We start from the raw sequence: 26,930 nt of genomic DNA on the forward strand, positions 1-26,930 counted from the left end.
GGAGGGGGGGGGAGAGAGAGGGAGGGAGGGGGAGAGAGAGGAGGGAGGGGGAGGGAGAGGGAGGGAGGGGGGGGGAGAGAGAGGGAGGGAGGGGGGGGAGAGAGAGGGAGGGAGGGGGGGGAGAGGGAGGGAGGGAGGGGGGGGGAGAGGGAGGGAGGGGGGGGAGAGAGAGGGAGGGAGGGGGGGGAGGGAGAGGGAGGGAGGGGGGGGAGAGAGAGGGAGGGGAGAGAGAGGGAGGGGAGAGAGAGGGAGGGGAGAGAGAGGGAGGGGGGGAGAGAGAGGGAGAGAGGGGGGGAGGGAGAGGGAGAGAGGGGGGGAGGGAGAGGGAGAGAGGGGGGAGGGAGAGGGAGAGAGGGGGGGAGGGAGAGGGAGAGAGGGGGGGAGGGAGAGGGAGAGAGGGGGGAGGGAGAGGGAGAGAGGGGGGGAGGGAGAGGGAGAGAGGGGGGGAGGGAGAGGGAGAGAGGAGGGAGGGAGGGGGGAGGAGGGGAGGGGTAATTGGGGTTCTGGGAGGGGGTAATTGGGGGTTCTGGGAGGGGGGGGGGGGGGGGTTTGTACCTACCTGCACCCTGTGTGATTTGACCAGGTGCATGCTGAGGGCCGGCGGGTTGGGCAGGATTTTGCCGCAGCCCTTCACTGTGCACAGGATATTGGTCCTCACCGCCCGGCTCAGCTCACTGACCGACGGCCTGATGATCTGGCAGCTCGGGGCTTGGCCGGTGGTGGCTATCTGAGATGGCAGCTCCTGCAGCCTCTGGCCATTGTCCAGAGGCGGCAGCGGCCTCTCACTCTCTCGCCCTCCCCACAGCACACGCCGCCATCTTGCTGCTCCCGCACAGGCACCCGAAGCTGTCAATCAAGCCTTGGCCCGCCTCCCCACCATCCCCATTGGCTCTATACAGCCATCCGCCCTGACCCACCCCCCACACCCAGCGCCCTCAGTAATTGGCTAATTGTCACGTCAATTACGTCTCGCTCCTTGATCCACCCCATCAGGTCCCGCTTTATCTCTGATCTTATGTAATAATGTAATTTTTAAACATCATTCTTAGATTGAACTCACTTTAGTTCATAAATATTTTAAAAATGTTGTTGATGTTGACTAAAATACATCCATTCAAAGCCTCATTTGTATATATTTATAAATTGAATTTGGAGAACCAATTTTTCCCAAAGTTTATTAGTCCAACAAATTTTTGCTTTGAATTCATCACTCTTGCTGCAAATCGTTTCTCTGTCCCCAGAACCCAACATCTACAGGATAGTGACAATATATCACTGCAGACATGCACAAAGGCTCACTGACATGTCAACTTTTAAAGAAAGAACTTTCATTTATGTAGCACCTTTCAAAGTCTCATAATGTCCCAAAGTGCTTTTGGTCTAATGGAGCACTTTTGAAATGTAGTCACTGTTGTAATTAAGGAAATGCAGTCGCCAATTTACACAGAGCACAGTTCCACAAACCGCAAAGGGATAATCTGTTTTAGCTATGTTGGATGAGGGATAAATATTGGCCTGAGGATAACTCTTTTGCAGTTCGTCAAAATAGTGACATGGGATCATTTCAATCCGATTTTGTTTAATTTCTCATCCTAAAGACAGCACTCTAACAGTGCAGCATTCCCATCAGTACTGCACTGGTGTTAGCCTAGGTTTTGTGCTCAAGTCTCTGCCGTGACATTTGAATCTACAACTCTCTGACTCAGAGGGGAGTGCTGTCACTGAGCCTAGGCTGATACCTGGTAGTTTATGCATATTTGTTCTGCAATGTAATTATACAACATGTTCCATTGGTACTCACCTGTAGACAACTTTTAAATGGCATTCCAGTCTATCTACAGATGAGCTTAATGATGTTTAACCTGTTATTTTTTTTAAGTCAATGAATCTGGACTGCCTGACTCCAACTCCAACGCCACTCCAATTACAGCTCCCTGAACACCCAAAGCAGTTCAATGGTCATATCACAAAGCACAAGCCTGCCCCATCCCAAATCAAGCCTCTGCTCTCCCCCTACATGGACACAAGCAACTCTGAAACATAAGCACTTAAAAACATTTTAGAAAACAATTAAATTAGTTAATTTTCTGTGATTTTAAGTGAATCTGTGAGATGAACATCAAATCTGGGGTTTACAGAAAATCTGAGTTGACATAGCTGCACAAACAGGAAGACTTTAAAACCTCATATTCAGTATTGCACCCTCCATTTGTCTTTATTTTAAACTTATAAGCTTCCTTAGAAACCCAATTTTAAAGAATATACTTAGCCTTATATTTAGATTCTTCCATTTTAGACCATTAAACACAAACAACTAAATTCCGTCATTTTTGATAAGCAGGAAGAAAATATAAAGATAACTCACTGCAGAGCAGAGCTGTCAACGTTAAGAGGAATGTAAGGGTCAATAACAACGAGACTGCTGGAAGACCCATATAAACATTTGGAACTGTGTTTACTGTTTTAAAGGTGAGCTGCATCATTCTGATAAACCAACATGAATTAATTCAAGTGAGTGAAACTTGACAGTAAAGTTCCTACCTTTTTTCCAAATTCAAAACCAGTCAGGGTAAAGAGCAGGTGAAAGAAACATGGGGTTGAATTTTATGGAGTTCCGTGGTCCCCACCCCCAGCTAGAGCTAGGAGGGAGCCCAACTACAATCCAGAAGGCGGCCCTGCAGCAATTTAACGCTGGTACTGGTGGGCATTGCTGGGACTACAAGCAATTCACAATGCTGAGGAGCCCAGACTGACAGGTAAACCCAGGGTTCTCAACAAGAAATGGGGATGGGGGGGTGGTGGTGACCCTCCAAAGGGCCTGCAAAGTAGGACTCCCCACCTTGTCCAACATCAGCCCACACAGCTAAAGCTGCCGGGCATTCCACATGGTGTGGGCCTCCCGCTGCTGCAGGTAAAATACTGGCAGAGAGTCCTTTAAGTGGCCATTTACTGGCCACTTAAGGGCCTCAGTAGGCCCAAGGATGGTCATCCTGCCCAACACCTCCCTCAGCCTCCATAAAATTTTGATCGGTCAGGGCAGACAGGTAGGCAGCAGAAAGGCCACCCGCTGGATTTTATTTGCCTTCAAACCCACCAGTAGGGGAACATAAAATACAGCTCATTGTTTTAGGCGAGCCCAATAGATGTCAACAATACTTTATAACAACAAAATTTATTTCAGATGAGAATAATAAAAAGATCTTTGAATAAACGTTCATTAACTGACAATACACTACAGTCACGTTTCCAAACTCTTTGCAATTTTCTTTTACATCTATTAAACTATTTACAATTATTTTTAAAAACAATTCTTCTCCTGTCTCTTCCAAAGTTCCACGATCTCAGCTGATGTTAATACTGGAACAGTTAGATTCCAAAGTGAAACCTGGTTTGATAGGTCATAATTTTTTTTTAGAAATCATGGAGGAAAGTTACTGAACAAATTCACAGGAGTCTGCTGATGAACTTATAACACAATATAAATATAAAAAAATTGAACTATATCACACAAAAATTGAACTATATCACACCAAGCAAAAAGGTTTGCAAAACCTCACTACAAACACAAGAAGATGATTTAAGTATTTACTGTTCCTTTACCCCAGCAATATCTTTACACATATGTACCAATTTAGAAAGATAAAACAATTTACAATTTCTATCTTATACTCTAATATTCAGGGTAAATATGAGATACATGCAAATCAACAGGCAAACTATGCTTAGACACACCACACCCCAAAGTAAATGACAGATGCGACCAAAGCAGATTCTATGGATTTCTCAACAACCCACTCAGACATTTGTCACATTGTGAGCCAACCAGTGTCACTTTAACTTTGTCTTTCTCACAAGGGTTTCCAATCTCCACATTTGAAGAAAGAGCCTCAGAATTCTTTCAAAACATTGCTCCCATTTGGATAACTGCAACAATGGCCCACCTCACAGGGTTTCAATCAAAAACAGAATTACCTGGAAAAACTCAGCAGGTCTGGCATCATCGGCGGAGAAGAAAAGAGTTGACGTTTCGAGTCCTCATGACCCTTCAACAGAACTAAGTAAAAATAGGAGAGGGGTGAAATATAAGCTGGTTTAAGGTTGGGGGAGTGGAGAAGTTGGGGGTGTGGTTATAGGGACAAGCAAGCAGTGATAGCAGCAGATAATCAAAAGATGTCACAGATAAAGGAACAAAGAGGTGTTGAAGGTGGTGATATTATCTAAGAGAATGTGATAATTAAGAATGGATGGCAGGACACCCAAGGTACAGCTCTAGTGGGGGTGGGGTGGAAAGACTGACAGGGCATTACAGATATAGATTTAAAAATAATGGAAATAGGATTTCAATCTTGCCTATCGAGATTCTTTTTCCCTGGATCTCTAAGTAGACTTGAACTTCACCTTCCAAACACAATTTCAGATCCTCAGCCATACCAAGCAGCACACCACTGCTTCAAAAAGTCCTCAGTAAACAGTTACCAGCCTATGGCCATCTCTTTGGATCTTCAGGGCTTCTCTCAAGCCCACTTCACTTCAAGTCTGCTCCTCGCTGCTCTCTTTAACTTGGAGCCTATTGCACTGCCCCTTCCTTTTAACTTCACTTCTGGGTCCTCTTTCTGATCCCTGTCTTAGGCAGGGACTTTCTTCTGGGACCTCTTCCTATCTGCTTCCCATGTCCTATTCCCTGGGACACATTTAGCACAATGGCGTTCCTGCTTTTCACACCGTTCTACTTCTTTTCCTCTGCACATGCAGGGCCGGTTCCCTGCCTAAAGAATGTAAAAGACTTAAACTGTGCATGTGTGGCCATTTCCCAGCAGGCGCATGCGTGGAAGGCCAAAGTCTCGCCAGGAACTGGAGTTCCAAACCTCTGAAGGTACGTATATGTTTCATCACAATATGAATTGATTCATACCACTGTATATCCCTCTGCCGAACAGGCACCAGAATATCGTGGAGGAAACAGCTCCTTTGGAATGCTGAGGGGGGAGGACAGGGAGAAGAAAATGCAATTTAAAAGGAAAACTGTTACACAACATGTCAGAGTTTCTGAAGGCATATTGAAAACACTGGGGGTCTTTAATGCCATTCACATTTTTCTCAACAAGGCATCTGTTAAATTTCACAACTTTTACATAGATTACATAGAAGGTACAGCACAGAAGCACTCTATTCAGCTCAACTGCCCCATGCTCCACATACACCTCTTCCCACCCCTCATTATCAAATCCTATCAGCAGAATCTTCTATTTCTTTTTTCCTTATGTACTCAGCTTGCATCCCCTCAAATGCATCTGTGCTATCTGTCTCAACTACACCATGCAGGAGTGAGTACCATATTCGAATCACTAGTTCTATCTTTATCGTACACCAAAAACAAATGATGCAAACTGTTGAAATATGCCAGCAAATTCTGGATATGGTTCCTTAAATCAGCATAAATCATGTATTACATCCAATTTTAACTATCATGTTGGGGTAAAAAAATTTTTAAATTCATTCATGGGATGTGGGCATCGCTGGCTGGGCCAACATTTGTCGCCCATCCCAAGCTTCCCTTGAGAAAGTTGTGGTGAGCTGCCTTCATGAACTGCTGCAATCCATGTGGTGTAGGTACACCCACAGGTCTGTTATGGGGGGAGTTCCAGGATTTTGACCCAGCGACAGTGAAGGAACGGCGATATATTTCCAAGTCAGAATGGTGAGTGACTTGGAGAGGAACTTCCAGGTGGTGGTGTTCCCATCTATCTGCTGCCCTTGTCCTATAAAGTGGTAGTGGTCATGGGTTTGGAAGGTGCTGTCTAAGGAGCCTTGGTGAATTCCTGCAGTGCATCTTGTAGATGGTACACACTGCTGCCACTGTTTGCCAGTGGCAGAGCAAGTGAATGTTTGTGGATGTGGTGCCAATCAAGCAGCTGCTTTGGCCTGGATGGTGTCAAGCTCATGTTGTGGGAGCTGCACTCATCCAGGCAAGTGGGGAGTATTCCATCACACTCCTGACTTGTGCCTTGTAGATGGTGGACAGGCTTTGGGGAGTCAGGAGGTGAGTTTCATGTCACAGGATTCCTAGTCTCTGATCTGCTCTTGTAGCCATAGTATTTATATGGCTAGTCCAGTTCAGTTTCTGGTCAATGGTAAGCCCCAGGATGCTGATAGTGGGGAATTCAGTGATGGTAATGCCATTGAAAGTCAACGGGCGATGGTTAGATTCTCTCTTGTTGGAGATGGTCATTGCTTGGCACTTGTGTGGTGTGAATGTTACTTGCCACTTGTCAGCCCAAGCCTAGACATTGTTCAGGTCTTGCTGCATTTGGATATGGACTGCGAATGGAGCTGAACATTGTGCAATCATCAGCAAGCATCCCCACTTCTGACCTTATGATGTAAGGAAGGTCAATGATGTAAGGAAGGTCATTGATGAAGCAGCTGAAGATGGCTGGGCCATGGACACTACCCTGAGGAATTCCTGCAGTGATGTCCTGGAGCTGAGATGACTGGCCTCCAACAACCACAATCATCTTCTTTTGTGCTAGGTATGACTCCAACCAGTGGAGACTTTTACCCCTGATTCCCATTTACTCCAGTTTTGTTAGGGCTTCTTGATGCTATGCTTGAACCAAGGCTGTAACGAGGTCAGGAGCTGAGTGACCCTGGCGGAACCCAAAATAGGAGTCAGTGAGCGGGTTATTGCTAAGCAAATGCCACTTGATAGCACTGTTGACGACTCCTTTCATCACTTTACTGATGATTGAGAGTAAACTGATGGGGTGGTAATTGGCCCGGTTGGATTTTTCCTGCTTTCTGTGCACAGGACATATCTGGGCAATTTTCCATATAGTCGGGTAGATGCCAATGTTGTAGCTGTACTGGAACATGTTGGCTAGGGGTGCGGCAAGCTCTGGAACACAAGTCTTAAATACTACTGCCGGAATATTGTCAGGGCCCATAGCCTTTGCACTATCCAGTGCCTTCAGCCGTTTCTTGATATCAAGTCATGATCAAATTGGCTGAAGACTGGCATCTGTAGTGCTGGGGACCACCGGAGGAGGTGGAGATGGATCATCCACGGCACTTCTGGCCGAAGATTGTTGCAAATGCTTCAGCCTTATCTTTTGCACATATATGCTGGGCTCCCTCATCTTTGAGGATGGGGATATTTGTGCAGCCTCCTCCCCAAGTGAGTTGTTTAATTGTCCACCACCATTCACGACTGGATGTGGCAGTACTGCAGAGCTTAGATCTGATCCATTGGCTGTGGGATCACTAAGCTCTATCACTCGCTGCTTGGCACGCAAGTAGTCCTGTGTTGTAGCTTCACCAGGTTGACACCTCATTTTTAGGTATGCCTGGTGCTGCTCCCCCTCCTGCACCCTTCATTGAACCAGGGTTAATCCCCTGGCTTGATGGTAATGTTAGAGTGGGGGATATGCCAGGCCATGAGATTACAGATTGTGGTCAAGTATAATTTTGCTGCTGCTGATGGCCGACAGCACCTCATGGATACCCAGTCTTGAGTTGCTAGATCTGTTCGAAATCTATCCCATTTAGCACGGTGGTAGTGCCACACAACACAATGGCGACGTGAAGATGGGACTTTGACTCCAGCGGTGGTCACTCCTACTGATTCTGTCATGGATTGATGCATCTGCGGCAGGCAGATTGGTGAGGATGAAGTCAAGTATGTTTTTCCCTCTTGTTGGCTCTCTCACCACCTGCCGCAGACCCAGTCTAGCAGATATGTCCTTTAGGACTGGGACAGCTTGGTCAGTAGTGGTGCTACTGGTGATGGACATGGGACTTCCCCATCCAGAGTATATTCTGCACCCTTGCCGCCCTCAGTGCCTCCTCCAAGTGGTGTTCAACAAGGAGGAGCGTGGATTCATCAGCTGAGTAAGTGGTTATCAGCAGGTTTCCTTGCCCATGTTTGACCTAATGAGACTTCATGGGGTCCGGAGTCGATGTTGAGGACTCCCAGGGCTACTCCCTCCTGACTATATACCACTGTGCCACCATTATCTGTGAGATATGATTCAGCGAGGATGACCATCAGGCTGACTATGCTTGACTAGTCTGAGAGACAGTTCTCACAATTTTGGCACTAGCCCCCGGATGATATTAAGGATGTCTTTGCAGGGTTGACAGGAATGAGTTTGCCATTGTCGTTTCCACTGCCTCGGTCGATGCCAGATGGTCCGTCCGGATTCATTCCTTTTTTTGAGACTTTGTACAACTGAGTGGCTTGCTAGAGCACTTAAGAGTCAACCTGTTTGGAGTCACATATACCAGGCAAGGTAAGGCAGATTTCCATCCTTCACATTAGTAAACCAGATGGTTTTAAAAAAAAACAATAGACAATGGTTTCATGGTTATTATTAGACTTTATGAATTCAAATTCCACCATCTGCCAAGGTGGGATTTGAACCCAGGTCCCCAGACCGTTACCCTGGATAACTAGTCCAGTGACAATACCACTATGCCATCACCATCCCTTTATTTGAATTGGAGGGAATGGTAATCATTTGGTGCAATTTGAGGATCACAGATCCTAGTTGAGGACCATATATCAACACTGTCATCACTGATATGTTCATGTATGCATTAGGGGTATTTAATTTTTTTAAATCCAAAATTGGGTTATGATAATCTCATGTTTCCAAACTTACCATTGAATTTGCACAAGCTCTGGGTGCCAGCAGTGTCATAGCCAGCAAGTGGCCATATCCAACTAATTGCATTGAATTGAATCTAGACTGCTGTATCTGGAGTTGCCCTGATTTGTTTTATCACCCACTTTGAACATGTGGAGCAAAATAGCTTGGTTCCAATCTACTGTCACCTCCAGTGTCCAATGACTCTTTCATAAGGGTTTTGATGCCTCAAGATTTGCCTCTCCGTATTGTCTATAAACTGAGATAAAACATATGTCCCAAGGGATTTTTTTATTTTGACCCCCCCCCATTAATGGGGATGTACAACTTAAATATAAATGAGACTGAAGTAATCAATTTCATTTAATTGCTTTTGTTGTTTTCCACTGCAATATTGTTCTGGGTAATGAAAGAAAAATACAGGCCTGATGTCCTTAGATAGGCTGTACATGTATGCGTACTCTGTGGGTGCACCTACACCATAGTCTGCAGTGGTTCAAGGCAGTGGATTACCACCATCTTCTCAAGGGCAATTAGGGATGGTCAATAAATGCTGGCCTTACCAGTGACACACTCATCCCACGAACAAAAAATGACAAGCACGTGATCTTTAAATTCAAACACCAAAGCAAAGCAAGTAAAGATCTGAAGTAACCACAAAAATTTATTACATTTACATAAATAAAACTATTAAACAACATTACACTGTGCAAATAAATGTCAATCGTTTTTAACAATACTTTAGAGAACAGTCAGGGCTTGATTCCTAATTTCACAAGCAAGACTGGACTTCAATTCAGCGCCATCAAAATTAGAAGGAAGCTGGAATGTCAGTCCTGCTGACAAATTTCCTTTGGACTGCATGTAGAAAAGCCTTAATGAGATGCTGTATCATTTATTCATCTAGTTAGATCTTCATCATTAGTGACTAGATTTATCAAAGGTCTGATCAAGCTTACACATCAAGTCATTGAGACATGCAGACTTTTAAAGCCAGGTTCAATTCCCCAGTCTGTGCAGTGTTAGTAACTTCGATCAGGATAATACAATTGATTTTCACACCCAGGGATTCAAAAGAAAAATTGGTTAAGAGATTTCATTGCTGATTGCTATCCACTGGAAATGAATATATGTGGACTGTATTGGGCTCAGCTGTTGAGCTCTTGGCACTGAATGGGCCAGACATTCACTGCCGAGTCTTGCAAATATGGCACAGGGATAGCCACAGGACAAAAGTTCACAAACTCAAAGTATATGCTTGGTTCCAGTTTTAAACTGAGGTCAAGAAATGCAAGGCAGTGCAGCAAATAATTTCAGACAGAAAAAACATCTCCTTACAGAAAATAACTGGACACAGCAGACTCGAGCACTGATCATTGGATGTCAAAATCCAGTAGCTTATAAAGAGAATTAGTCCTTGTGTGGAAATTCAGTTATTTTAAACTAGATCCAAAAATTAAGCCCAATGTAAGATCTTGGATAACTAATGGAAAGCAATAACCTAAGGGCCAAGTGCAAGTGCATACGAATGGAAAAAAAAAATCACACGCATGCAGTTTTATCATCACAAAATTCTAATCAAAGCCCAAGTTTATGGATTAAAAACTGAAGTGGAGTTGGACTATTTTAGCACCCCAATCTTCCCTCTCCCCAAAAGGAAATCTCTTATCTATATGCTTCTCTTAGGTAGAAATGGAGAATAACCTTGCCTGCAGCAGTGTTGATTATGTCCAATGACCCATTAATTGGAGATACAGTCTAGTTTGGTGGAGCAAGCCTGCTAAATTCTCATTACTTCCCTGCCCAAAACGGGAGTCAGCACTGACAACCCCCAACTTGGCAAATGCAAGTGAAACTTGTCTAAGTGAAATCAAGTCCAAATAATGTTCAAAACATAAGTTTTAACCAAAAGCCTCCCTTGACACATGGTTATGAAGTCATTTCTGAGATTCTGGCTTTCTTACCAATTAAAGAATAAGTGGATCTTGTTTCAAAAGATCTGCAACCGAATATTGCAAGAGTTATTGAAAATGTACCCTCCGCTACCCTAAAGATAGCATAATAGGCTTTCTTGGGAGAAAACTATACATACAATCTTCAAAAAATACAAGGTCAGCCATCTTCTTAAACTTATGGCTGTCTGCATTTTTCCCCAATTGAGAATTTGAAATAGATATTTATTAAGCATTAGATTACAACCCACTTGTTAAATACAAGAAGTGGACAGTATGCAGATTAGAAATGTGAAGATGCACATTAAACCACTTCTTCATCGAACCCACTAACTTGGGCTTACAATCAAAAAGGTAAAGTTCACTGCAATGAAGCTTTGGTTAGATGTCCCAAAATTTAGTGCGTGACATTGTCCTATTACCTTGGAATTTTTAAGTTAAAAAACTGGACTGGTTGGCACATTGGCAGAACTTGGAATTTCACCATTTTGTAGTATAAAAGGCACATGTTGGGGTAGAAATCAGATCATCATGAGAAACTTATGGGAAAATTAACCTTTTGGTAATGCTGAAGACAAACAGTTGAAGCAGTAAAATCAGAGACAATTGCAGGAAGAAGAGGGTTAGAAGGGGAGGAAGAGAAGAATATTTTAAAAGCAAAAAAGGAGAGAAACAAAAACTGTAGCAGTTTAAGAGATAACTTGTTAAATATCTAGAATAAAATCTCATGCATTTCTTTTTTAAAATGTGTGGTGAGCCTACAGACCAGCAAAATGTTTTTTTGAAGCTGGCATCTGAAAGGAAATGCCATGGGTTAAGATCTCACTTTCTTAATACTTTTTAAAACAACTTGTAATAGCACAACATTTCCATCTTTTGCAAGCCAAGATTGCAGTAGATAGGGGAGTTTTAGTTTTTGCAGGGGGTCTCCCACACAGGAAAATTTTAAAGATTCATTTCAGAGCAGGGTCAAGCACTCAGATATCATGAGCTTGGAAGGGGGACAGGGCATGGCTGGGAAGGAAGAGCTTATAAACAGAGAGTAATTTAACCAAAGATTAGTGAGCTCTAACACCTTGGTGAGTTATGGTTCCAAGGATGCCAAACACTTTTGAATACCTAGACCGATGCTGTTCAGCACATATGGATCTAGATAATTGGTGTCAACAGATTGAACACTGCAAGGGGCGTTAAGTACAGCTCGATTCCCCCATTCCTGCACAAGGGGAACCTAAACGTTAGGAAAAAATTACTTTTGTTGTGCAAAACATTGAGTCAGCAGACATGGGGAAAATCCAAAGCTTCATTACAGAATGAAAGAGGCAAGAGAGTTTTCCACAGGAAACATAAAAGTATTTACAGAATGTCCTTGGACAATGAAGTTAAGGGCCTGGTGTATTTGACTCAGCAGTCCTTTTGTCTGTTATTTTGAAATAATTCTTTCCTTTTTCTGGAATACTGCTGAACATGGTTGAAATGGGAACATCAGCAATTCCTAAAAAAAAATAGTCACAGTTATAACAAAATTAATGCTACAAGTCTTCCATCATCAACTGATTGCTGCTTCCCCAGCCACACAGGCTTAAAAAAAAAGTGGCTATGGTAATAATGACAGGAAAAAGAAAATAAGTAAACACAGGTGATGGAAATGAGCACAGAATATGCCTACCTAGTGCTGGAAGTGCTCTCAATGATTCAAGGATATTTGGACTGGAAAATTTTGCTACACATCGGAATGGTTTTCTTCTATCTGATAAAATCCCCATGTTGTGTTCATCCTTAAAGACAGTTTGTAACTGAAAGAATACATTTAGTATTAGAATTTATGATATAACAACTGGCAAGTGAATGCAGTGGTAAAATGTCATTGGAACATAGGACCTCCCAGTATCTACCCTGTCAAATCCCTTCAGGATCTTATATATTTCAATAAGATCACCTTTCATTCTTCTAAACCTATCCAACCTTTCTTTATTACTAAGCCCCTCATCCCAGGAATGAGGGGAGTGAACCTTCTCTGAGCTGCTTCTAATACAATTTTACCTTTTTTCAAATAAGACCAAAACTGTACACAGTATTCCAGATGTGGTCTCACCAAGGCCCTGTACAGCTGCAGTAAAACTTCCCTACTTTTATATTTCAATATATCTCATTAGAAAAAGCCTTTTCAGATTGAAATAAGATGACAGTATTTCTTCTTTTATAAAAGGCTTTTCACCAGGCTGAACTAGAGGAGGGATTCCTGCTCTGTAATGCTCATTGTCAACCCTAGCTGGAAATGCAAATGCAGGCAGAATTGACTGTGATGCTTTGCTAAGGATTACATCTAAACACTCAACTGCACCCCAGGAAGAAGTAATTGTCATCACTGGAATAGGGGGAAGAGAATCATACAATGATACAGCACAGAAGGAGGCACTTCAACTCATCATGCTTATGAGTATGATGACTCTTTGAAAGAGCTATCCAATTAGCCCCATTCCCATGCCCTTGCCAACAGCCATGCAGTTTCCACCTTCAACTATTTATACAACTCCCTTTTCAAAGTTACTATTGAATCAATTTCCACCAGCCTTAAGCAGTACTTTCTAAATCACAACAGCTTGCAGGGTAAAACGGGAGGTGTTGGTAGAGGAATAAATGTCAGCCAAGACACTGGAAGACTTCCCTAATCCTCTTCAAATTGTGACACAAAATCCTATGCGCCCTCTGAACAGGTTCTGGTGAAGGGTCACTGAATTGAAAAGTTAACTCTCTCTCTTAACAGCATTTTCTGTTTTTATTTCAGATTTCAAGCACCCGCAGTATTTTGTTTTTGCTGCATTTAGATGAGAGGTCTCAATGTAATGTCTCGTTTGAAAGACAACATCACAGGCAATTCAGTGGATCCTTAATGTCCTGCATTGAAGCATCAACCTAGATTGTGGGTTTGAGCCTCCAAGAGGGGGCTTGAAACAAAAACCTTCAGACCAAATGGACAGTTTTCGTGCCATAACTACAACGCAAAAGATGAGCTCTATCACTGAACCAAGCTGACAATCTTTGGAAACTTCAGTCTACATATAGAGTAGATTATACAGCAGAAGGTTACATGGATTTCCTATTGAGAAAGACAAACAGCCAAGCAACATACACTATATTGAAGATCATGGCATATCAAATCAGATAGACATTCGGTACACACCCTGTAATGAACCTCCTCCAGTTTTGGTAGTGACCCTTCTCCAAATGCTGCTGATGTTAATCTTTTGGCATCTTCTTTCTCTCTAAGATTTTCTATGGTGATTCTCTGATCTTGTAATTGTGGGGAGGGAAGGAGAAAAAGGAAATTAGATGAATCTATATAATCAGTGATCATTCTGTCTAGATTAGAGACCAACTAAATAATTCCCAATATCCAGCAGAACACTATTCAGTTTGAATCAGAGAAGCAAGCAGATTAGCTAAAGGCTTCAGTCCAATCTTGCTCCAAGATATTTGTGAAATCAACAGGAGAGCACTATGCAGGGCAGCTGCACTTCAAGATATGGGGCCACTGCAAAATTAAAAAAATCACCGCATTCTTGATCGATAACTGGTGTGGATGAATGTGTGGCATTCTACTGTTGTGTATCCTTGGTCTGTTTTATCACTGACATACACAAAACTAGCCCAAAACCCTAGCTCATCAGTTACAGCATTTAGTCATTCTACTACCAGATTAAAACTTGTGTCCCACCACTGCCAAGAAACAGAGTCTGAATAAAGAAATCCATTGTTTACATTGTCTAAAGCTCTCCTTCTCCACCAGCACCATCCACAAATAAAGGTTTTCCATAATACAATCACAGCACTTACTGCAATCAAGAAGGGTAAGGGCACCTACCGAAACAGGAACATAAACACTCCTCCCTCCCTAAAGTAAATACTTTTTTTTATGAGCTACTGCAAGACGCTTCTCAAACAGCAAACAAGGGTGTTACCATTCTACTTCTATAAATCACTGAACTCCTGTCACAATATATATGAGATTGCAACTGTATCGAAATAATAAAATGAAACAATACCGGATTCTTGGCTGGTGTTTAGCTGTTGTAAAGATTTCCAGTGGTGTGTAGAACATGCCTGAAATGAAAATAAACAGAACAAAAATAAACTTCAACACTAATTTCATTCATATAGCAACTTTAACATAGTAAAACTTTGCAAGGTGCTTCACATACAAAAGAAAGGCACATATGTAAATCCTTTGTGGGAGAGGTGATCAAAAGCTTGGGTCGATGAGCTGAGTTTTGAAAAATCTTTTAAGGCAGAGAGGGCACTCTGGAGAAGAGGGACAAGACAGCAGAGGGTATGTCAGTGATTGGGGGCGGGGGGGGAAAAGAGTAAAGGCCAAGACATGGGAACTTGGCAGACCAATGTCATCAGGGCTGTTTGCTGGCGTGGAGAGTAAACAATAACACGGGCAGTGTCGTGTAGGCGACAGGTCTGTTGAATAGTGGCTCTAAATGCACCTAACATTCTCCCTAGTTTTGGACACTACTATCACTGTCCAGAGTAGAAATCAGTGAAACCCAGGACTACATTAGCAATCTTTGACTCATTGCTGATAATTGGGAATGGGATGATAAAAAGAGCAGAACATTAATTTCAAAGTAATCAATTCAGCTAAGTGTCAAGGGAACAATTTAGGTTTGCAATAAAATATTTTTGCTGATAGTCCTTTGTTACCGGATTAAATCTTTTCAGAGCAATGTCTCGGAGGGAGTCCAAACAATGTCCTCGTAGATCCATCTCCTTGAGCATGTTATGCTCAGTAGCAACAACCAGTGCCTGGAAAACAAATTCAAAGTTAGGAAAGTGCCGCAATTGGAAACTTCTGTTTTAAACACCAGTTCTGAATAATAAGCACCCAATTCTAAGCAGGGAGACAAACTCAAACTGTTTAATGCAGTCCAGCCAAATTCATGCCAAAGTTACACGTCAAGTGGATGATTGGAGTTCAGTTGCTTGAAAAGATCGATTTAAAAAAAAAACAAGCTAGAGTTGCTTCAACTTCAAAAAAGCAAAAATTCGTAGCCAAGAGAGCTGTGCACAAACCAGTTCAGCAAAAGAAAGGAACATTCACAGTAAGTCACTTGCTACAACTTCAATATGATCCAAGTGTTAGATTTAAGCAATGCAGGGAGAATTAAGATAAAGTTTTTCAGTCAAGGGCCCTGGACGTCCAAAAGGGGGTGCAATTTTTTTCTTTCCTCCACTGACCATTTGCATGTTATTCTGTTGTATGCCAATTAACATTTTCTGCAATTATAGCACTGCATTCCTGACAATGCCTGCCAGAATATTAATCATAGGTCCCAGGAGTGACAGTATTTATAGCAGATCTCACACCCAATTCCACCAAACTAGGGGATCAAATAACTAGAGTCAGTTATACACAACTTATATTTAGATTTTATTTTTTGAAACAAGCAATCACCTAGTTCAGTGAAAGTAAAAATGGCCCATAATGACTTAGCTAGAGCAGAAAGGCTGTTCTATCATTTCAACTTATTCTTTGGGCTTCTGATGAAAGGTTATACCACCCTGAAACATTAATGTTTCTCTCTCCACAGATGCTGCTTAACCTGCTGGGTATTTCCAGCATTTTCTGTTTTTAATTTGAGTTCCAGCATCCACAATATTTTGCTTTTGTTTGTTTTTGAGAGATGTGTTAATGAGCTGCGTGAATTGTTTGGTTTACTACCAGAAATATCCAAAGGAACAGGCTAAAATAGTGCACAGTATAGGAGTCTTTGAATATTTTAAAAAGGTGAGGTAAGAGGGAGAAGTGGAAACACATGACAGTCTTCCACCAACATAATCCAGATTACAGGTAAAATCCAAGTAGAGAGAGCCTTTTTACCTGAGAAATATACACTCTGTACTGCACAGCAAGATTAGCCATGAAAACATAAGGAGTCTGCGGGTAGTATACGGCATACGAAGCTCTTTGCTGGTTAGGTGGGGAGTGGCGTTTGCCCCATGCGATTCGGATCCAAACTGCTTCCCCATGTTCCAAAATGTTGATCGTGACCTGTGGGAGGAAAAATAAATTGGGAATTCAAATTAAAATAGGTAACAGAACTATTAAAATTCAACAGAAAATGTTCCAAAAACGACAACATGTACTAGGTCAATTAGCATGACACAAACCAAAATGGATATGAGCCAATAGCTTGTTGGAGTGAAATAATACCCAAGTAGATCGATGGCAAAAGTAAAGTGACAGTTTAAGATGTCTGTTATAGCTTCACCACATCAGCCATTTGTTCCAGGATCATGGGCTACTCAGAACATCTGCAAACAACCCAGAACATTAGGCAGAGGTTTGATTTGAGAATAATTCCAAAAAAGTTTAAAAAGAAAATCCTGGAATTACATATTAAATCTGACAAAGTTTTGATGCGCCCCCATGGTTTCTTTTAGATACTGACCAACTTGCTACGTGTCTCAATGTTTCCTCTTTATAATTTTTAAGATCGCCAATGTTTATGTCTTCCAACCATTGTGTCAGTTATAATTTCATCATGCTAGTTACGCACTGGCTGTTTCCAGTTGGTAGCACTCATGTGGATCAGAAAGTTGGGGTTGAAACCCAGTCTCGAATTTAACAAAACCTAGAAACCTCCATACAATTCCTATCCCTGGTGTTCAGGTGAATGCTTTTAAGAATTGATACCACAATTGAAATGCAGGGAGTAGTATCCAAACTCAACCAACAATATTAAAAACAGAAGTGCTGGAAAATCTCAGCAGGTCTGGCAGTATCTGTGGGGAGAAACAGAGCGAAAGTTTCGAGTCCGTATGACTCTTCTTCAAAGCCAATATTAAAAACATTGATTATTCGTTCGCCTTTTTGCTGTCTGTTGCTGGTAGATAATGAATGCAGAGTTTGTCTGTATAACAGTCACCACACCTCAAAAACAAAGGTGAAGTGCTTTGAGAAAGCGAAAAAAAGATTGTGTGTAGTCACTGTTGTAATGTAGGGAAACCTGGCTGCAATTTTACATACAGTAAGTTCCCACAAACAGCAATGTGATAATGACTAGGTAATCTGTTTTTTAGTGATGTTGATTAAATATTGGCTGGGACACTGGACACAAGTATGGAAGAATACAGTACAAAAGGAAGCTGTTCAGTTCATTGTGCAAACAATAATTCAACTAGTCCCACTCCTCTGCTCTTTCCCCAGAGCCCTTCAAATGTCAAGACTAGCACTGGGCTAAGTATTTCCATTTGTGAGATGATGAAAACCCACCTGTGGCTTTGAGATCCCCAATTATCCCATCAGCTTCACATTGGAAGATATTTATTATAGTTGACCACAACATGCCTTCTCGATTCGTTAATATAATAAATATCACACTGCTCCCCGATATTTAGTACTGATCTCTTGATGTTCTCGATTTGAAACTTTATTTAACAGTTTAATTCATATCACTAAAACAAAAATAATCCTTCTTTTATTGCAGCTAAAATATCAGCACTGTAGCTGATCAACTCCTAAAAATTTCATCAGGCGGGACTTCAGTGCCCATGTATAGAATATCTCTAGTTTCTGTAACAACTTGGGCTTTGACTGATAAAGTCTGCACTAAGTTTAGAAGGATACGTGGGAACACTGCAACAATTTCAGACCAGAATTAAAAGCATTCTGTACTGCTGTCAGAATTTATAGAAGACAAGATCCAGAACAAAAAAAGTGGCAATCTTTAAAGGGAGCCTTTGCCCAAATACAATCTTTTGTTCCTGTTGTTCTTCTGCTTTAATGTCTCATCTAAAAGATTCTCTGACAGTGCAGTACTGGAGCGTCAACCTAGATTTCTGTGCTTAAAGTCACTGAATTGGGACTTGAACCCACAACCTTCTGACTCACAGGAGACAGTTTTACCCACTGTTCCACAGCTGACAAGTTTTGACAACATAATATATTTGCACTTTCATGGGGCTGCATTTTCCCAGTCCCACAGAAAAGGGGCTGCTGGTGAAGGGGAGGGGGTTGGTGTTGTGGAGGCTGCTGGGAAAATATGGAGAGGTGGGGGAGCAGCTTTGGGATACAGACCCACCTATAGGGATGGGTTGGGAACTGAGTACACTCCACGGAGGCAGGCAGCCATTTAGTCTAAGTCCCCACTTTGCGCTGGCATTTTACTGAGATTGGAGCCATCCCCTCCATCACGGAGGTTGATGAAGCCAGAGGCTTCATGTGCCAATGATGATGAAAGACTGCAGCCCCATCCATTAAGCTTGTGGAGGGATTTCCCTTTCAACTCTATGTCCCTAACAGCTTCAGGTCTTTTTAATTTATAACTTGTATACAGGCAACTGAAGGCTCACCTGCCTACTGTGGTACTGTCCACTTCTCCCAGTAGGGCTGCCAGCCTGAAATTGCTGCAGGCCCTCTAACTGGGCCTGCAGCATTGTAAATCTGCCCGTCATGCTTAATAGGACAGTGAGCATGGAGGTGGACAGTTATGAGGCCACCTTTCATAAGGTTGCACCAAAGGGCACATTGACAGCATGGGTGAGCTTGGGGCCTCCATATGGGCCCAGATGCCCACGGGAAAATGCAGTCCAAGTGTCTCAATATTGCACTTGGAAATACATAACAAAAATTGTGTCCTGGCTAATTGTGTACTAGCTAAAGGCAGTTTGGCATTCATTAAGTGATGCAACTTACATTTCTAATGAGCATTTTGAGATTTCTTTCAAAAGTCTTTCTGAAGTCTCCAAAATCAAATAACTTTGCTTCTTCACCACCTGAAAAGGAATTATGCAATTGTGAATCAGTATATTGCAACAGATAGGAAGCAGCTGCTAAATGCTGCGATAAGAAACAGGCATGGAAAAGTGAAAGATGATGTACACACCTTTTGGCCTAAACATTTGATATGAATTCCATCTTTTCTTCTGCGGGTATGCACAATTATCTGCAGACATACACAATTTAAAAAAAAAACGAAAGTTAAGCATCTCAGGAACAGAATCAGAAGTTGAAAGTGTGGGTTGTAATATTATCCTCTTCAGATGCTCAACCCTGTAAGTCCAAAATTTTCCATTCCATTTTAAGATTTCTAGCATCCTCAGTTTTCTTGCATCCTCTGATCATACTGACTAAAGTCACCAGCTGTATGCAGATGAATATTCTCACTCTACCAACAAGTTTCACAAACAGGTGCGCCACCTTGTCTATTATCGGTATTCAGTCATTCTGCTAAATAAAAAAGCATTTACTGGCCTCTGACATTCCCTCCTTTCATAACCTGCAAGTCATACAAAAAAGTCCCAACAAGCCTAATTGTGAACATAAATCTAATGGTCACTAGCACCTCTACCTAACTACAGGCTTGGCTGATAATTTTGCACATAACTAAGCGTTAAATTCAACACCAATTTCTATTAAATTCTTGCAAATGAATCCCTCCGCTGCCCCCCCCCAATCATATAGAGCAAGAATAGCAATCATTCTTTAAGCTAACTGCCACTTGTATACAATTTAAAAAGGTCACCAAAGACATAACCTCAAAATTGCAACCTTCATTTTACAAACATTTTAAACCTGAACGAACAGTAGCTTCCATATTTTTTTCATTAACATGGAATACCACCCCCTCTCATATTTCCATGCCAGCATCAACTCATCCCACCAAAAGTGGAATCTTCTTGCAAGAGTAAAGCTCCATGGGGAATGTCAGTTGCCCTGGAAGTGCTAATCATATCCTCATTTGTGAAACTAAACAGTGAGTGTTGACAGGCTATTTAACATCAATCCCAATATATACTAGCTACCGGCAGGGGTTACTGCACAGAAATCATCATTGAACCACCCCCCTTTACATTTAGATGAACTAGCAACATCAAAACTATAAACATGAACTTGGAGTGCTGATCAAGATCCTTCTGAAAACAACAATTCTTCACCTATTGGATTCTGTGTGTATTCCTCTATTTCCACCTTTTAAACATTAAATAGCACAATGGCCTCTTTCTGCACCTTAACTTTTCTATGGTTTTATTAAGATAAACATTTCTTTTGATAATACTTCAAAGAGAACGCACATTAGAATGTAAGCAACTTGCATGAGTGCCAACTGAAAACAGATAGCAGATTGCTGGGTTTAAGAAGATAAAGGTTAGTCTGAGAGTGTTAACAGTAAATATTCTGCTCTAAGTTGTTTACAAAATGTGCCATTCCTAACATGTAATGAAAATGAAGGTAATACTTACAAATAATGTCCAAATCTGCTACTTGTTTTAAGGTTACTCCATTATCCTAGAATAAATTTCAAGAAACATATTAAAAATATTTTATACAGCTATAAAATTTCAAAGCCTTTGAAAAACATTCAAATTTTCTGTTCTCCAACCAATCCAGTCAGCATGAAATATTGTGCCAGCATAAAACATACATGGCCTTGTTTTAAAAGGAATGGCACATTTTAATATTCATAAATGGGCAATTTGAAAGTTCTAAAGCATTGAAATTTATTCTCCATCAAGAGGGCAGGAGAAAAATCAGTCACCCATGAGCTATTACATACTTACAGTACATTACCTCACAAAGTGCGGCTAACTTCAAAATCAGGTCTTTTCGTGTAGTTTCCTTGAAATTCACTTCCTGCAGTTGCCTTGCTGACAGAAAATCCCAGGATTTCAGTAACTTGGGGAAGTCAACTATTCGAAACCTTGTCAGCACCTTAATGAGGTATTCTGTTGAATCCATCTCCAGGTACCTTCATAATAACACACAAAAACCTACTGTAAATGTATGGGCCGGCTGCGGGGTGCGGGAGGAGACGACGATGGGTGGGCTTGAATACAATGATCAAAGTGTCAGCTGTGGCTCAGTGGTAGTAGACTCACCCAAGGCAAAAGATTGTTTCCCCAAACCCCAATAAAATTTCAGCACTCAATCCAGGCTCGCACTTCAGTGCAATGCTAAAGGAGTGCTGCACTGTCAGAGGCATCATCTTTCCATTGAGATGTTAAACCGAGGCCTGGTCTGTCTTCTCAGATAGCCATAAAATATCAGACTGTACTATTTCAGGAGCAGCAGGGCAATTCTCAGTCTCTTTTATTTATTTTCATTTATCAATCAACATCCAAAGATGATCTAATCATTTATTTATTTACTGTTGTGGGAACTTGCGATCCACAAACTGACTGTCATATTTCCTGAAAATTGCTCATCAAACTGGAGTCCGTGGAGATCTGGGGATTTGTAGAGACTTTCCAGGAGGTCTGCAAAAACGTCAAAGTGGAGGTGCGAGTGGGAGTGGAGTGTTGAATGGATTGTCCATCTCACCCGAGGGGGAACATACAAGGAAAGGCAAACATTGCATAAAGCAAGCATACTCACTTTGTTATCTGTAAGTAAATAGCCCTTTTCTTAAGCACATTATTAAAACACACCTTACATACAGGACTTTGATATTCTGAGTGATACATAGCATTATAATTTGGATGGGTGGGGTGGTCAGTGATTAGTAATCCATTTGGAAAGGGGCCCTTCATTCAAAAAGGTTGAGAACCGCTTTCCGGCATTATAGTAACTACCCTTCAAAAGTATGTACTGACTTAAAGCACTTTGAAATGTCTTGATACTATGAAAGGTGCTATATTTTTCAAATTTCCATTTTCACAGACAAAGTTTATAATATGTCTGGGTCTGTGTTGGATGCTAATCCATTAAATTATTGAAAGCTAAAATTAAATATTTAAACCATATAAACAGTAAGAGGGACACGGATGGACGCCAGTTTAATTACGTACCACTGACAATTTGCTAAACCATGAATGAGTGGTCTATGGAGTTGCCCTTTTGACAAGATAGTGGAAGCAGAGTTCAAATCCATTCAAATGCAAATTAGGCAGATCTCTTTCAGAAAATAATACTTTGGGATCCAGTGCACAAGTGGTTTGATACACAAGTGTAATATGTTTAGGAGGAACAGGTAACTTTGGACCTATGGCCTCCAATGCTCTCCATCATTGGGATTTTCTCATGTTTTGTTTGGGTTTGTACTAGACTAATTGATAGAGATTGATTGCTATTAATCATCAACTGCATTATCATTTTATCATGCCACTACTTGGATGATAGAACAGGGATCCTGACTAGAGAGCCTCACCTTAAAATGAGAGCCAGGCTGTCAGGTGTGCCGCAGTCGGATAGTGCAAAATCCAATAAACCAACTACAGGTTGGGATTCCACCAGAGCAAAAACTCCAGTCTATTTTAACTGCAGAGAGATAAATCTATATTCAAATTCACCTCCAAGATACTCTTGTTATAATTATATTTTCTAAAGCATGTATAGTGGAACTTCTTGTCCACTCAGTGCTGGAAAACACTTTTCTTCTCTACACACAAAGAAGTAACATCCAGCCTCAATGAATAAAGTAGGTATAGCTACAGGAGTTAACTGAACACGAGGCCATTCAGCTCATCATGTATACACACCCAGTGCTTTCTGGCTTCAAATATTTATTCAAATTTCCCTTTACAAAAGTCATACCCTTCGCTTCAAACACTCCAAGAAATGAGGTATCATGGAAACATTTCAACATCACCTGAGATATGGGAAAGCCTCGCACAGGATCGCCCTGTATGGCACTGGCTCATCGTCAAAGGAACTATCTCCAACCAACAGGACAGAGTCAAACTGGGCAACTGGTAGCATGAGCTTCCCAAGTCCAGAGCTGTGGCACCTCTTCTGCACCAACAATTCATGCGTGTCCAGCATGCAACATATATTTTTGTGCTCAAATTGGATTGATTACTCATCTCTGAACATATCACACCTGAAACTTAACTCATTGAATTCTTGCTGGTGTCCTGGTCACAAAGAACAAATGATCCCTGCGGCAAAGCCTCCCATGTTCCAATCATTTGCGTAAAGAAATTTCATCAAACTCTCGCCTTACTCAATGAGGTTAAATTAAAGATCTTTCATCACTGACTCCTCAAAGGAAATAGCTTTTACCCTATTACTCATCAAAACACCAACTTAAAATCTCCTTTAAATCTTCCCTTAGCCTTTACCTCTCATGTAGTATTTGTCTCATCACCTCAAGTTTCACCCCATAACTAGGTCCCCCTCCTTATCATCATTCTGGCGAATCTACAATGTATACTCTGGTTTCAATACTCTTTCTATAATGGGACACCTTGAAAAGCAGTGCTCCAATTGTGACATAACCAAAGTTTTTGCACACATTTAGCAGTCCTGAATTCAATATCCAAATTTATAACACAGAAAATGCCATTGTACTTAAAAAAAAAGCATTTAAATAGTGCCTCTTCAGATCCAGTTCTTCTCAGAAATAGTGGCATGGGATCTTAGAGGTCAGACAGGGCCACAGTTCATCTGGAAAACAGCAACTCCAATAGTGCAGCAATCCTCCAGTGCTGCCCTGCAATATCAGAATGAATTTTTGTGCTCAAGTCTCTGGAATGGGGCTTGAACCTGGAACTTTGTGATTCAGAGGTGCGAGTGCTACCAACAGAGCCAAACTGACACCTGATATAGGACAGAAAACAGAATCAGTGCAATGCACAATGTGCACTAATATTATGCAACACAAATAAAAACAGAAAGTGCTGGAAATACTCAGCAGGTCTGGCAGCCTTCGCAGAGAGAGAAACACTTGATGTTTTGATTTGTATACGGTGGTTCTTCGGAACTGAAGAAAGGTAGAAACATCATGGGTTTTACGCAGGGGTGGGGGGGTAAGGGAGAGGAAGAACAAAAGAAAAGGCATGCAATAAGGTAGAGGGCAGGACAGATTAGATAACAAAGATGTCATGGAACAAAAAGGAGCAACGATGGTTGTAATAAAGAAGCAAAGCATTTGTCCAGAGTGAGCGTGAAGGCAGAATAATGAACAGCTCTGTCTGAAAGCCAAACAATATTCAGACCCAGTCAAGGGTTATTTGGGGGGGGGGGGGGGGGGTGTGCAGGCAGGAAGGTGGAGTCAAGGCCAGACTCAGATCAGCCATGACCTGATTGAATAGCAGAGCAGGTACAATGGGCTGAACGGCCTGCTCCTGCACCCACTTCTTATGGTCTCAAGACAGGCACACGGCACAAAAAAAGAGACAAAACCGGGGCCAGAGGCACTGAAATCGCTGAACTCAAGTGCTGAGCCCACGAGGGCGGGTGGTGGAAACAAAAACAGTCAACGTCTCCGAGGGGAAATTGGGGAGGCACCTGGAGGAAATAAACCTGCAGGGCTACAGGGAACGGGCAGGGTTTCTGCGTGGGGGAGCTGGCCTGGGCTCGATGGGCTGAATGGCCCCTCTTCTGGCTCACTGGGACTCCAGAAGGCTGCAAAGCGGCTGAATGGAAGCTCCTCGACGCTGCTCCCCGACACCTTGATGTTATGGAGCGAGGGTCACTCAGCCTGTGCCCCCACAGAAACCGGGGCCGGCACCGTGTTCAATACCGAACAGCGGGGAGAGAGAGAGAGAAATACACTGTTGACAAACAGTGGCTCCGAATAGGCCGGGGGACATCGCCCCATCCCCGGTATTTACTGTCGCCGGCTCCTCCACCACCCCCAGCCTGGCCTGTATTTACTGTCGTCGGCGCCCGGGGTGCCTCAGGTCCCAAGACGTCGCCCCATCCAGGTGGAGTCCCCCCCCACTCCGGCCTTACCTCCGTCTCTCCAACCGCCTCCCCACAGGCCCCGCCTCCAGGTCCGGCCCCGCCAAAACCCCTTTTTCAAAAGCAGCCAATCAGCGGCGCGACCGTTAGGCGAAGCTAGACGCCGCGCAAACAACATTACCCGCCGCCCTCGCCCCTCCCAGCACCGCGCCACCCGCACTGGCGTCGAGGTACTGCAGCCCCAGCTGCCTGGCCCATAACTTGGGATGCCAGAAGTAGAATAACTGTGGATGCTGGAAATCTGAAATAAAAACAGAAAGTGCTGGAAGCACTCAGCAGGTCTGGCAGCATCTGCGGAGTGAGAAACAGTTACTGTTTCGAGTATAATATAACTCATCATTGGGACATCTTCCGAAGAAAAATCATATTAGACTCGAAACTTTAACTCTGCCCCTCTCTCCACGGATGCTGTCAGACCTGCTGAGTTTTTCCAGCGCTTTCTGTTTTTATTCCAGGAATTGAAGATCAGGATTGCTGTGTGCAACCCTGGAGAAAGCTCATAGGGACAAATTTTCTTTTAACATTTCACGTTACCAGATATAAAAATATTGAAAATGGGGAAAAAGGCTGTTTGAGTAATGAGGTAATGAGTATCTTTGGTTAATGAGTCTTTTTGCTTTCAAATTGGTATAGGAAGGCAATGCATCGCAAGGATGGATGTGTTGGCCAACCAATGGCTGGTACATGGGGGCAAGTCATCTGATGAAACCTCCAGCAATACATTTAAGCACAGTTGACAATCCTAAATGTTCTCCACAGGTGCTGCCTGACCTGCTGAATATTTCCAGCACTTTTTCATTTTGGTCCAAAAGTTTGTTGGGCAGCAGAGCTCAGAGTGGTGCTGGGGATCAATGAATAGTGAAAGGAAAAAAAAAGTTCTTATTCTTCTTAGCTAACAGAAAATAAAGAAATTAACTAGTTACCTCATTTGAAAATCCAGTAAGGTTTAAGTCTCCTTATGTGATTTGTCAAATTTAATCCCATATATATAAATAAAGGTAAAATATCATTTATATTGCTACTTCACAACCTCTTGACGTCTCAAAGTCATGTACAGCCAATGAAGTGGGTTTTGAAGTGTAGCCACTATTGTAAATGAGAAAATTCAGGAGTCAATTTGTACATATGGCACTGCCAATGCAGCAAATCATCCCAAGGTGCTTTACAAGAAAATAATTCAATAAAACTTGACTTTGAATCACATAAGGACACTAGTGGCAGTCTTCCATCTCGTAAAATGTTTGTGGGTTTTGGTCTATGGATATTCATGGCTGCTGGGCAGACTAGGGTCTGGAGTGCATAGTGTATACAGGAAATAAAGTTCGAATTTCCTAAGTGTTTCCATTAGTTTTATTATATTCTGAAGTTAATTACTGTTTGTGCCCTTTTTCTAAAAAGGGGCATTTATCACTTAATTGATTCCAATTAAGGATTTAATAAATGAAGAAATTGGAGCAAGATTAGGCCATACAGCCCCATGGCTCTGCTGTTCCATTCAATATTACAGCTAATTGATCATCCTAATTGGTGGCCATAAAGAACACAAATGCTCCCTCAGAACTAAATTTTCTTTGTGTTTGACGTGCCTGTCCCTTTAAACTCTCACTCTTTGCCCATTGACAGCTGTCAGTTCCGGCGCCA

At 42.2% G+C, this 26,930-nt stretch overlaps 2 protein-coding genes across 4 annotated transcripts in view; one reads left to right on the top strand and one right to left on the bottom strand.

Annotated features, from left to right (window-relative positions):
• The window catches only part of cmc2 (C-x(9)-C motif containing 2), an 88,663-nt gene that overhangs the window by 46,492 nt on the left and 15,241 nt on the right, over positions 1 to 26,930 (top strand). The window lies entirely within an intron of this gene.
• cenpn (centromere protein N) lies at positions 9,294 to 25,383 on the bottom strand. 3 transcript variants are annotated; one of them, XM_078544605.1, is made up of 11 exons: positions 25,281 to 25,383; positions 21,177 to 21,354; positions 20,849 to 20,894; positions 19,492 to 19,551; positions 19,302 to 19,381; positions 16,485 to 16,655; positions 15,308 to 15,409; positions 14,644 to 14,701; positions 13,782 to 13,891; positions 12,267 to 12,393; positions 9,294 to 12,092 (listed from the first exon to the last, which is right to left on the bottom strand). In XM_078544605.1, the coding sequence occupies exons 2-11, from the start codon at positions 21,342 to 21,344 to the stop codon at positions 11,980 to 11,982; spliced, it is 1,035 nt and encodes a 344-aa protein (XP_078400731.1). In that variant the 5' UTR covers positions 21,345 to 21,354; positions 25,281 to 25,383; the 3' UTR covers positions 9,294 to 11,979. The 3 variants fall into 3 exon arrangements, with proteins under 3 accessions (XP_078400731.1, XP_078400730.1, XP_078400728.1); XM_078544604.1 differs by having other exon boundaries at positions 25,203 to 25,289; XM_078544602.1 differs by lacking the exon at positions 25,281 to 25,383 and adding an exon at positions 23,895 to 24,143.

This window comes from Cetorhinus maximus, chromosome 6 (genome assembly GCF_964194155.1).
Source record: "Cetorhinus maximus chromosome 6, sCetMax3.hap1.1, whole genome shotgun sequence".
Taxonomy (NCBI): Eukaryota; Metazoa; Chordata; class Chondrichthyes; order Lamniformes; family Cetorhinidae; genus Cetorhinus; species Cetorhinus maximus.